Raw genomic sequence first — 13,900 nt, forward strand, 5'->3', positions numbered from 1 at the left:
CGAAAGTGGTTTGAGATGGTTCAATATTTGCATAGATGTGTAAAGTCAAAAAGCCAATCACTTTGCAAGTATAACGTTGAGCTGGACAGGAAACTGAGACTGAAAGATAAGAGGAGATCCCACAGAGGAACTGCTTTCCTACCATTTCGTGGTGTTCGTTTTCGCCGATCACGGAAAGCTGCTCCAGACTGCAGAGCTTCCATTAGACTGTCCATCACACCAGTTTCATCCCCTTCTGCAAGAGAACAGAACAAGAGAAAAAAACATGTTTGTAGTGAAAAACATAATGCAGCATTTACATTTGCAGATAATCACAAATATACTTGTATGGCTTTTTTATATGACTCAGATTTAACTTTTTGGCCTAAAAGTAAACTATTTATTCCAGAGAACTAACAGCCTGAATACATCATAAATCATTGTAAAAACATGGTGGTGGCAGCATCATTCTGCGGGGATCCTTAGCAGGAGAGCTGGTTAAATATGGATGGAGCCAATTACAGAGCAAATTCTTGAGGAATACTTGTTATGAACCCAAAAGTGCAGCTTGGCAAAAATTTCCAAGCTTACAAAAAAGATGTAGATGACTCAGGCCTCTAGTGATCAACCAACTTGGTAAAATGTGACCTAATTTGGACCTAATAGTGACACTATAAAAAACAGACCAAACATTTGAGGAAGAAAAGTCTCAGGCACTAAAAACCTCCCTATAGTTTAACAACAGACGCATTATTGAGGTCTAAACCAATCAGAGTTATTGAAAGGCAGCTGTTCCTATACGCTTGATGCAGGCCAGGTAGTTAGATGAAAAGAGTGGAAGTAGCGCAGATGAGCAGTGAAAATGAAAAGATCAACTGACTTTACAAACCATGATTTTGCTTTCATTTTAATTCCATAGTAAATAGAACCACACACGTCCAATGACATAAGGAAAAGCACAATTTGACCCACCGATTCATTAACTTGTTTATATAGAGTCAGAATGACCCATATAGCAATAATATTGTTGAGAATCGAATAACAGTTTCTAGACCAAAACAACTGAAAACAATGAACCAAACAGCAAAATTGTATGTCTTTCTTTTAAAAGATATATTTTAAACAAAATCAACAACTTTTGTTGTCTCATTAAAACACTTTGCATTTATTTTATTTTTGAGAAGTGAACTTAAACATTTTAAATCAAAGCATATTAATGTGCTAGAATAGTTTAGACCTTACTCTGTTTTTCTAAGATTTACAAACTGATGTTCACAGATTCCCTCATCTAATCTGATTGAGTTTGGATGGAGAAGAACATTTCACAGGAGCTACAGCAAAATGTGGAAATGCACACCACACTTTTCAGATTTTTATCTTTAAACCATGTATCATTTTTCTTCTGCAATATCATAATATGTAATCTGTCACAGAACACCCATTACAGTCTGTGGCTGAACCTAGGCAAAATGTGAAAAGTTCAAGGACTGTAAATAATTTTGCAACTACTTTCAGAGCAGCTACTCTTGAGTCTTGATGGATAAGCCCGTCAGTTTGGTTTGTCTTTTTTTTTTTTTTTAGTAAACAGCTGTGGTGGAGTAAAACTCACTTAGCTTAGGTTAGAGTTTAGCAGAGAGGAGCCTCAGGATAAAAGCATCCAGTGATGGTCATTGACAGATATTCTTTCTGTGGCTAGCGCAGGGGGAGCTAAGTGCTCTTTACAAAGATTTAGTGTGGAGCCGCTCAATACCGAGGCTTTCTATCATTGTTCAGTCAATGACACTGGGACTGGGCTCCGAAAAACACTCCCCCTGTCCACCATTTCATCTGTCCTGTGGATCCATGAAACCAGAGAAGTGAAGGCAGTCAGCATTAGAGCATTTAAAGAGCTGCAAGGCCAACGGTAGGATGAGATGTGGCCATACTGCGTGCATGAAGCTCCGCTAAGAAGTTCAAAAATAAGCTTAGGCTTCATATCTGGGTCATCTATCTTTGCACCCACATACTAATGAGTTAGAGGGGCAACCTTTTCATCATTCTGGTCTAGAATAGGCATTATTTTAAAACTAGGATCATTAGAGTGAGTTATTGTGGACCTGGAGACTTGGCAATCAATTCTTTTGCATGTATGAGTAAACTGGCTCTTCCTGCAGGGTTTTACCATCGTTTTTTGCAACGCGTTTATCGCTGGAAGGAAAATTTCGTGGAGAAAAATTCTACTTTCAGACTCAGCACTTTTACAGGAGTAATCAACCTTTTTTATTTGTGTGTGTGTGCTCAGTGATACAAGAGTAAGGCAATAGTAGTCAATTAAAATATAGGTATTTCCCAGTGGTGCATTTCTTTTTTATTTTTATTTTTACTAACAAATGTGTATTGGCAATAAACACACAACTAGGTAACGTATGCACTTCCATTACTGAAAACACAAACTCAATTAGTCAGAAAATGAGCCAATTACATAACACCAATAAAGGATTTTTAAAAACAGAAGCACAGTTTTGTTTTGGTCTTCCTAGTTTGTTTGCCAATCAAGCACTTTGATTGTAAAAGCAGGTATTGATACTTCCACAGCCCTGCAGGAAAGTGAAACAAGCACTGATTGGGACACTGATTTCCAAATAAAAACCAAAACTTTCATCCCAGATAAAGGCTGTGGACCACTGAGCAACAGGTCAGTCTTCTGTCTCTTTACTGAAGGAACAATCCAAAATACAACTACTGTATCCATCAGACTGGATGGTCTTCAAAACAACTTAGCTTTTTTATTAATTTTTTTAATATATATATATATATATATATATATATATATATATATATATATATATATATATAAAGAGATGTGGCTACAAAATGGTTACAAAATCCCCAAATCTTTTCAAGTATTTTTGTCTAGTTTTTAGTGCATATATCTTTGTACATCTGAAATAAGACAAAACTTACATGTAACTTTTCAGCAAGTTACAGGAGCTTCTTGTAATTGAATAATTCCTTAATATCGATTTTCTTTTTAAGTACTCCTTCTACTAGCAGATAATTTTTATTTTAACTATACATTTTTCTCAAGTGAAACAATCTGCCAGTGGAAGTAGTACTTGGTAAGATTTTGTGTTTTTGCAAAGTTTTTCAGTCGGACCGCTTCAGAAACCAATTTCATAAGTTTATTTACAAATTATTCTTAGACTCACATATGGGTAAACCATTTTGCAGCAGCTGCAGCTTTTAAATTCCTTAAAAGAGGAATTTAATTAAAAATATGTGCACATTTTGTGATGTCATCATAGATGTGCATGTGGAAATTGAGAAGGGTTTGATTTCATCTTAAATAAATGCAAATTTCCAACAAAATAGCAAAACAAATAGAATGACTTGATCTAAAGGCAACAAACTGTATATAATATGATTTTATAAATGGTAGCTGGTCGCTTTAATCAAATGACACATTTTTCTATTACTGTTGAAAGTAGCGTCTGCAGATGTTGCTTCTTTCTCCAGCTACAAACCACCCAACCTGCAATCACTCTCACAAGTAAGAAAAGACAGTACAACTAAGAATAGAAACATGTCTTATGCAAATTTTAAAAAAGCAACTCTTAAGACGCCCTCACTAATTTTACTCTCTATCTCATTTCCTCCCTTTCTTCCTCAAGTCCTTCCCAAGGGCTACTTTGAAATCAAAGAAGCTGTGTGCTGTGCTTAAAAGCAATCCCGATTAAATCAAGCTTAATTAGACCAGCTTTATCTGAACAAAACCAGAGCCGAGTAAAGTAGTGCTTATCTCAAATTGCAGCACTACACCTCAGATAGCGAGCTCGTTGGTTCAAAAAAAACCAGGAGAGCACGGGGTTCGTCTCCTGTGGACTTGAGGAACAATACGGCGAACGCGTTGCACTTCTAGAACTATATCAGCTCCCAAGATCTTCAGCAGCTCGTCTGTATGTAGGCTAACAACGACAGATTGCGTGTTTGACAGAAGGCGGAACCTGTTAATGCCAGGTAAACATTCATCTGCAACAACTGTGCCACAAGAAACTTCTTGACAGCCCCTTCTTCACGTAGACCCCAACATCACAGGGGGCGCCTGACACTTTGATCAATTTGTCCTACTTCCAGCTTAACTTCAGCACAATTCATCATTCGTAATGGCCGGGACTTTGGAGCCCTGCTAGACTGAGGTTCAGGGGGGAGAAAGTCTGCAGACAAGAAGAGCCAAAATGACTAAAATTGGAAGCTCACTCCCTGGTTACATCTGTGATCTCAATTAACTATTCCCCCAAGTTGTCCAAAGCTTAAACTTAAGAAACTCTCACAAATGAGCTTTGAGAAGGTAAGAGCACACTCTGACACAGTAGTGTCTTTACAGATTATTCATGAAATATATAAAGACAAAGAATTTACTCAGTGTGTACTGAAATAAAACTCGATATTATTTGAGTACACTTATTCTGGTAATCCTCAACTCAAGCTTTCCTAATTGCTTATTGTACCATGCCCACTTCAGCTGACATTTCTGCTTTGTTCAAGCAATTTGCTCGTCTTATTTTGAGCTGGTAAACCTAAGACAAACAGTTGTCTCCCTCTTATTATCGGCTGCACTACATTGCAAGATGAGGAATTACAGAAAAGCTAACCTTTTATACCCAGAGATCTTTCTCAAGAGGAGAGATCCCTCTCTGCTCACAGGAAATTGCTTTCTAAATGGGTTAAGATGGGCTAAGACCCAGGGCATTGACAAACCCTTCCGGTGATGAAACACCTCGGCGGGGACCCAACGCCAGCAGGCCCGAGGTCCTTTAATGATCTTAATAAAGCTTGTGGAAATGTGGAAGATGGTTAATTTCTTAAACACTTAAACCTTTAATAGGAGAAATAAAACTCTAGGAAGCTTTACTGCCTTCAACAGTTCCATATCTTTCCCCGATGATCCTTTCACTTCCTTCCCATCCCGAACCTGGACGTCTGGTACCTTGACCGAAGGGCCTGTGTCGAAAGCAACTGTGAGCCCGATAGATTGGCTCACCGCCGCATATTTACAAGCATTACCATCACATTTTCTAATTAGGAGCTGTAACAAGAGCAATGTGCTCTCAGCTGGATTGCCATAAAAACTTCACACATCAGATTAGTTTTTCTGAAAAAATAAAAAGAAGCTAGCTGTAAACTAAAAACAAAAAAAAAACAAAAAAAGCAACTGTGATGTACCACCAATCCCAGGAGCGGAGCACTAAGTCAAACCTCGACAGCAGCAAAGGAGGGGAAAGGAAGGGATATGAAAAGAATAAGCACAGGCGCTTTAAGTGTCACCAACAGGGAGGAAAACTGTAAAGAAGAAAATGAGGCAGGAGGAAGAATGCAGGGGGAGGTTGGCACACGCAGGCTAGAACGGGGAGGAAAGAGCGTTTGCTGGAATGGGTTATTGGGAGGGAATAGTGAGGCAAGACAAGGCACAAGGTCGTAAAACATCTTCCTGCATACTTGAAGGCCCCAGCTCTGTGACATTTAATTATTTCTAAAACATACTCTTCAGCGTGCAATCCACAGACACACATACCTAGAGCTGGAGTAAGAGCTGCCATGTATTAAAAGTAATACCAGCCCATGTTATATATTGAAAGAGTGCTGGATCCACTTTATAAACTAAATGTTACAGAGCGGATTTCTCGGCTGACATTTTCACACTGAGTAGATAGATACCTAACGGAGGGGGAGATGAGAACATATAACACCTCGCAATATTTGAACCTTTTCCACTTTTTGTCACGATGCAATCACTGGAATCTATGCGATATGTGCATACATATTCTGAGTCAATACTTAGGAGAACCACACTGTGCTACAATTAGAGCTGCCAGTCTTTTGGGGAACGTCTCTGCCACCCTTTGCAGATCTAGACACTGAAATGTTGCCTGTTTTTCTTGGCAAAATAGCTCAAACTGAATGGAGAGCATCTGTGCACAGCAATTTTTCCTAATCTTGCCAACAAACAACAATTCAAGTTGGGACTTTGGTTGCAATCACCATGTTTCAGAGTGGAGACTGTTTGGGGTGACTGGGAGTGATAATGATTTTGAACTCATCTGATCAAAACATGGCTTTTTTCCCCATGTTTGCCGAGTTCCCCTACATGTTTTATGAAAAAAAAAAAAAAAAAACACTTTTATAGCCTTCTTTCACCAAAGGCTTCCTCATAAAGGCTAGATTTGTTTAGTCCAAAACTAATAGTTGTCATTTCAATAGATTCTCCCACCTGAGCTGTGGATCTCTGCAGCTCCTCCTTGGTTACTTATATCCTTATTACTGTCCAAGCCTGTCCTATGAGTTTAGGTGAACAGCCGTGTTTTGGTAGGTTTGAACTTAATCCACACTCTATTCTATTATGCAGATGATGGATGTATTTTCATGGGATCAGAATAAAAGAAGTTTACATTTTTGTGTTTGCCTTTTTTTTTTTTACATAAAATACCAATAAAATACAAAGCGTAATTCAAGCTTGTTTCTTTTACCCTGACAGATAGTCAATATAAAAAATAGCCAGTAATTCAAAAATTGTAATAAAAAAATCTGCTCTATAAAACTTTCATGTAGGAAAATGAAAAGCAAAAATGCACCTCTAAAAATATTTAAATATATAAATAAACTGTGGGAATGCTGGCCACTCTTAAACACTAGAAACCATTCCTCTGATTGTCAACAAAGCCTGTTCATAACTTCAATTTGCTGTCCGGCACATTCTGCTTGTTTTGCCGTGGAAAAAAATTTGATCGATAAATGAGAGCTCAATTTCTTATGGTTCAGATTCAGCCGTCGTGGTTTACAAAGAAAAATAAAGACAAATTCTCCTAAAAAAGCTGCTGCTTTCTAATACAACAGCAAACTCTCGTCCTGCAGCTTAGGCCAATTACATTGGTGAAAACTTTCAAGGATTTAGTCCAAACGCATTAAAACCACTTTTTTATGTTTTGTTGCGTTACAACAAACGTTTTGTGCTGGAACACAAAGCAGTGCATAAGTCAAGATCAAATTAAGTGACGCAATTTGTTTTACCAGTAAAAATCATAAAGAACATGCTGTTCTACACTATTTTATTTACTTTTTGGGGGTTTTAAGATACAGAAAAGCATAAAACTTTCACAAAAAGAGGATGAATAAATTTTTTGAGTGGAAGAAAATATATTAAAGACGCAGATTTCAATCTAATGACAAGAAAATAAATTACAATCATGTTGCTGGTACTTTTAGTGACATTCTGTTGTGGAAATTTAATGCAATTATTCCCTGAGAAATACTGCTAAAACCTCTGTTTGCTATAATATTTATATGCACAAATATTAGTTGGTTTATTATTTTTACTCATGTTATAAAGTGCCATTGTGGAAGCTTCATCGAGCCACAGGTTGCAGACCTCTGGTTTATGTCAAAGTATACTGATGCATTAAAATCCAAATAAAGTACAGTGAAGTTGATGGTTGTAAAGTGAAGAATGCAAAAAGAAATTTACAGGCTATAAATGGTAACCGTAAAAACGCTTTTTGAGACAGCTGCAGTTTTCTCCTAGTGAATGAAGTCGTTGCTTTTTCCTCCTAATCCAAATCAAAACCCAACATATGAGCAGATTACACACTACTTCCCACAAGCAAATTCTGGAGTCTAATTTGCTCTGTAATGAGATCTAATGAAAGCTTACTGGCCTTGCGCTTGATAAATTACAGACAGTGTGAGAGAGTAACACAGTGAGATCTTAACCTCAACCCACTCCAGCTTTATGACTCCAGTGGAGAGGATGAGGAAGAAAGGGAGCAACAGAGAGGAGAGGAATAAGAGTTTTTTTTCCCTTCTTCTTCTTGCTGCAGATTGTTTTTGAACACATTTGAGCCCATCTGTTCCCCCACAGACAGTCACCTGTGCAATTAACCTGGACCATTAGCCGTGAAACAAAGGCCTCGGCGGAAGGAGGGGGTAGTTGCTTTATGGCCAGGTGGAGAGGCAGGCATCTACACTTTCTTTTAATCTCAGCCCCTTTCCCCACTCTCGCTCCCATGCACCTGGCTCTGTGTTATTTCCACACCTGAATTCAGCCACCTAGATATGCACACAGCCACCTGCATTACTTTACAGCCTCCGCTCTGCTTCCTGTTTTCTAACTGTCGAGCTTTGAGCGCCGACATCCTCCACTCACCCTCCTCCCGTGCTGTCCCAGCAGCTCCAAAGACCAGGGCAAAAAGACACCATTACTGCCACAGAGAGCACAGACAACACAAGCTCCCCAAGAACAGCAGTCATGCACCTGTTAGACATCCTTCCATTGTTTTTCCCTTTCCATCTTCTTTCACAATCTCCCTGTTGTCCAACCAACCGATCTCGGCAAAAGCTTTGACATGATGACCTGAGAAACTTCGACGAGGCTTCAGGCTGTAATTTGAAGGAGTTTGTGTGTATGGGAGCGCACAGGCAGCGGCTCGTGTCAAATAAAGCAGCAGGGGAAGGGTAGGATGGCAAATAAAAATGGCGAACTTGATGAGCAAACCCACTCATGTCCTCCCTAACTCGATTATGAATGCTCGCGCTGCACTCCATCCTAGGAGGAATGGCAGCGCGGTTACTACTTTATTCCCTGTTTGGCGCCAGGGTCAGGGGCAGAAAAAAGATAAGGAAGATGTGGTGAGTGGAAAGAATGTCATGAAATTGCCAAAGGTGCCTGGGAGGCAGGAGGGGATCTACAGGAGGGCAAGGGGGGCAACTGCCCCCTCTGCAGTAGAGCTTTGCCACACCTCTCCCCTCCCACAAATGTTATGTTCTTATAATCAGACTTATGAAAACTAAACTTTGTTTGTCCAGAAGCCTCTTATGGCCTTCAAATTAAATATTAATTCAGAAAAAAATACATAATTATTATTTTAATTATAATTAAAATTATGATTTTAATTATAATTTAATTAAAATTAAATTGTTGCAATGAACCTCCAGGGTCAAACTGACAGAGGTGTGTAGATAGCCCAAAAAATTAACTTGAGTAAAAGTAGCAAGACTTTGACATATTTTTACCCAAGTAAAAATCAGCCGTCCAAGAAGTTAAATGTTAGAAAAAAAAATTTATGTTAAAAAGAAATTGCTCAAGTAATGAGTAACTGTTCAATCATAACACCTGACTCAATATTTAGAAATGATGTCAGACTGATAAAAGTAGAAATTTACAGGCAAAAATCATATGAATAAATATTACAAAATAAGTGATAAAAGATAAGTATATAAAACTTCTAAGAGACAGAGGTTCAATAATTTTTTCTTTTTTGTGTGTTTTTGTGGGTATTGTGTTTGTTTTAGTGACATATGTGGGGGGATTTTCACATACTTCCCCGAGGAGATCCAGCATTGCCACCCTGCTTAGAGCTCTTACCACTCCCTTCCTCCTCCCATGTAAAAGTTTCTAGATCTTCCACTGCTTTTAGGTAAAAAGTGTGTAATTTCAGGACATTTTACCTCCTGAAATAAAGGGGCGGGCTGATGCTGGGCGGGTCCGGTCATCTCACAGAAGAAAGGCGAAATGTCCTGACTTTGGAGAGACTGAAAGGAAAAAAAAACGTGTAGCCAAGATGGATGTCGACGAGGGAGAGATGAAAGTGGATTAGCCGCGGCGGCGATTTGCATTCTGTGGTGGAGCAAAAGCCCCAGCGATGCCCCGAATAGCTGGATGCATGAATAAGTAAACAAACAAAAACAAAAATAAACCCTCCATCTGGATGGATGCTGCCAGGCCCCAAGTGTGAAACAGTAGGGTGGAAAGGGAGGAAAGGAAAAGGAGGGGAAAGAAAGATACTTGCAACACAGTCGTCGTCACGCTCTTCCCTCCGCTATCATTTACAGCTCCTGCCTTAAGGTTTGTGCAGCTACCATGCTGCTATCACCATCCATCCACAGCTCTGGGCTAGTTTGCCCAGTAACAGTACCGGCACACAAGGGAGAGCTCCAACCCAGCACTGACAGATGTTAAGTTGACACACTTTCCCAACGCCACATGGGGTCACAATGCCGGGGTGCCAGGAGGGTCACAGGAAGCTGTCATCGCAGCAGAGAGGGCCAATAGTACCTCTTTTCTATAGGCAAAGTACAGCTAAATTTAGCTCCAATATGGAGGGCCCTGACCTATATTCATTTTCTCTGACCCAGCAGGACCTTCGCTTTAATGGTGTCTCTTTTTATCCAAGCTTTTGCAAAGTGATTGAGCTCTTACGTTCTCGTCAGGGCTGAAGCAGAAAGTAGTGTTTTTAAAAAGACTCTTTGTGTTCAGCTTTTAGCAGCACTCAAATATGTGCGTTTCAGATACAGTTTTGTTTTTTATTAACTTCAATAACTTCTAGAGGTGCTCATTTTTGACCTTTTCTTTATTATGCCGTGAGATACTGACTAAATGCGTCTTCTTTAATTCACACTGAAATAATGTACTGTACATTTGGAGCCATCAGAGGGGTTTATGTTTTACTGTAACACTGATATCTGCTGCAGCGTCTCTCCCTAATGCAACCGCAGGGAGCTCCTTAATCCCACACCTTTAATTGCTCTAATGTAATCCTCATCCTTCCTCCTGCTGCTTTGCATTAAATGCTAATAAATGCAAACTACTAAATGATTTTTAGGGCAGCAAAAAAACTACAGCAAAGGCAGCCAAGGTTTGTGGTTGAGCCACAATTTTTTCATACTTTAGTTACAGGTAGGGTAGGATCTGTACACAGATGTAGATTACATGAAGTCCTCACTGTCATGAAGGTTTATTTGGATTTTATTTGAGCTAATCTTTTCTAAAATCACTTTTACAAACAAGTACTCATCCATTCATGGTCAAAATGATAACTATTTGCTTAAATATATGCATATATCCTCAGTAAGATTGGGTTAAATGTCGATTTCAAAGTTGCACCTTGACTGCAAGCTTTTGATAATCTTCACTGAGCTTCTATTTGTTGGGAGATATTTGCCTTCTCTCTTTGGCAGTATTGGTATTTGTTTGGTTTTCAGGCAACGCTTCTGTACTGTTTTCCATGTTCATGCTAATTAGCTGTTTTTTTGTCATCAGGTTTCAATCAAGCTGATGATTATAGGTGAAATTGAAGAATTTGGAGGTTTACCTTCTAATGCATCCTCACCGCTAGCAGCAAAACAACCCACTGCATGATGCTATTACCACCATACTTGAAAGATAGCACACTAGATCTGAGCCTCATCTTGAGTTTTTCAGAAATTTGTTTTGTTACTGTTGACAAATAGCTGTCTTTGTCCATTTAATCTGTATCAGAGGACCTAATAGTGAAGTTGAGATTGTAATCTCGGATGGCTAACAAATCATTTCAGTGAATAAAAAAAAAAATCCCAAACAATATATCATTGACGTTTCACAATGTAGTTGAATATATTTACATTTCAACATGTATGTAAAACTTTGACCTTATGTAGATGAGATAAATTCTAACTTGTGCATCTAATTCTTCAATGTATTGAACTTGAATGTTTTGTAATAACTCTCTCCTGAAAAAGCCTAAAATTGACAAAATTAATGCCTTTAACTGTGTGAACGTTTGACATGGAACTGTGCATGAATTAAGACTATCCTGGCTCTCATAGAGCTTAGTTTTTTTTAAACAATGGCACGTAGCGGACACATAGTTTTGTAATGCAGATCAAGATCGCATCTGAACTAAGCCCCACATGGGCTGTTTGCCTCAGCGTAAGGCGGCCCTGTCTGGGGAAGCTAAATGGATTTGACAATGGGATTTGATAGTCTTTGTAGTGAGGGTAATTAGGTTTGATTGACTGTAAAGTGACTGGTGGGGTCCAGATCTGGGAGGGGAAATGATCAGACACTTGAACCACCCACAAATTAATGAGATTCAACTGTGCCTGCGCTTATTGCACTGAGGAGGAAAAGAACAGTCGACAGAGTGATGAGAGAGAGAAAGGAATGAGGAAGCATGAGAGTGCCGTGTGAAATAGAGAGATCTATGGAGAAAGGGAAAATAAAAGCAATAGAGACATCTGAAACCTGTCTCACTACCTGAACTTAGAGGGGTGAAACTTTAAGATGCTAAGTATTATGTTTTTAATGCAAGACATTCTTGAAGAAAAGGTTGGTTCACATGTCGACAGTAGTTTGCTGAGAATAATACATGCCTGGACCGCAGTGGATTTTTTTTTTTTACTCTGCCAATTTTTGTTTTAGAGAGTATAAAGTATATTTACTCCGTTTGTGGAACTTGTTTTTGAATAAATCTAATTTTCTACATGTCTCAGTTCACGCTGCCTGGTCTTGTGGGACTAAGCTGAGATGCAGCCGCCTAGAAGCTCTGTGCCGTCATTGCCTTCGGGCAGATACCGATTCTTTCTGGAGATAGAGCACAATCTAATATGCTGTTATTTATTACGACGAGTGCATGACGGCAGATAATCCTGGCGCCCTTGTTCCCGTCTTTTAAGGTAATTATGGAGTTCAACAATCCATACGAAGCAGTTGCAAAGAATAGCTTGTACTACTTGCACTCCAAATTGAGGGCAAAGAAAAAGTGGCTTGCTAAAAGTTTGGTGCCACACTGAAGTGACATCAATATGCATTTGAAGTAAAAGATGCTCGTTCTTGTGTGTAACTTATGGAATAAACTACTGTACCTTGTAAAATTATTCATATACATTGAACTTTGAGCTTTAATGTAACAGTCCAACACAAAGTTGAGCATAATTGAAATGATTATGCGCAACTCATTTGATGAAAAATGAGTTGTATTGTCTAAATAAAACAATACAACCAACTGCCTTAAAAGTCACTTTACTAGTAAATATAGTCAATACTTACACTAAGAAATCCTTGCCTCAAGTCTTTTTATTCAATTAGTTTTATAATATCTTCTGAGTTCCCACTGATAGAAAGTTTTCCCACATGATCATACTACCATCACCACTTGTAGCCATAAGAATTACTTATTCAGTGGGCCAAAATTCAATTTGATCTCATCTGGTGAAACATTTTCATGTTTCACCAGATGCAGACTTGACCTGTACTTGATACTTTTCAAAGTTACTGCAGTCTGAACAGTCGTTTTGAACTTTATCCAAATTTTGCATCATTGATGTGAGACATGTATCATAATTCTGCATGAGAATAAGCCAAACAGTAAGTCTAGATGTAAGTCAGAAATCTGATTCAGGTTGCATTTAATTAGCAAAAAAACCCAACAAAAAATCAAATTTCAGCAAAAAATTCAGAATTAACCATCACCTGCTGTTAGATGACTTTAGGAGGCAACTGTTGCACTGGATCTTGTTTGTTTGTTTGTTTATTGTTTATTTGAATGGGGACAAAAATTGAGTATACATAATACTAAACTAATGCATATTCCCAGATATGATTTATTTAGGGGTATCAGAGTGAAGAAGGATTTTAGAATAAAACAATGTAAGAAATGAAGGGGTTTGTTTACTTTTCCAAGACAGTGCATATAATCAACGCATGGAAGACCGCAATTCCTGGAAGCAGAAATTACACATGGGGGAATAAACATGCAGCAAATAGAGGAGCACTGAAGCATATATCACCGTTACATTGTTGAAAGGTCTGCCCTTGTTTTTTACGTTCTATATCAAACACCAAGGTCGGCTTCAGCTATAATATCCGCTTCATTTTTTTCAAGCTAAGTTGAGGTAAAGCGAGAAGTTCAACATTTTTTTATCTGCTTGTGTCTCTGACCTTCACGTCTCTAAAGCTATCTTCCCTGGTAATATTATTTGCAACGTCTGCTGAGCTGTGGGGACACTATGCAAACTTGGAGAGGCAACCTGTCCACCCCGCCGTGGCATGTCAGCTCTTGTCTATGATCACCTGGCTGGCATGGCTGCTACGCAGGTATGTGCTGGCCTACTGGCAGCTGTCAGTGTCACACAG

The 13,900-nt window shown here is 38.8% G+C and overlaps 1 protein-coding gene across 4 annotated transcripts in view; it reads right to left on the reverse strand.

Moving 5' to 3' along the window:
• diaph2 (diaphanous-related formin 2) overlaps positions 1 to 13,900 on the reverse strand; it is a 457,445-nt gene that overhangs the window by 69,364 nt on the left and 374,181 nt on the right. For all 4 annotated transcript variants that reach the window (XM_032554339.1, XM_032554341.1, XM_032554338.1 and 1 more), the window contains one exon: positions 143 to 235. In XM_032554339.1, coding sequence (XP_032410230.1) covers positions 143 to 235 — 93 coding nt within the window. The remainder of the gene's footprint in view (positions 1 to 142; positions 236 to 13,900) is intronic.

Source organism: Xiphophorus hellerii, chromosome 23 (assembly GCF_003331165.1).
Source record: "Xiphophorus hellerii strain 12219 chromosome 23, Xiphophorus_hellerii-4.1, whole genome shotgun sequence".
In the NCBI taxonomy this organism is placed as follows: Eukaryota; Metazoa; Chordata; class Actinopteri; order Cyprinodontiformes; family Poeciliidae; genus Xiphophorus; species Xiphophorus hellerii.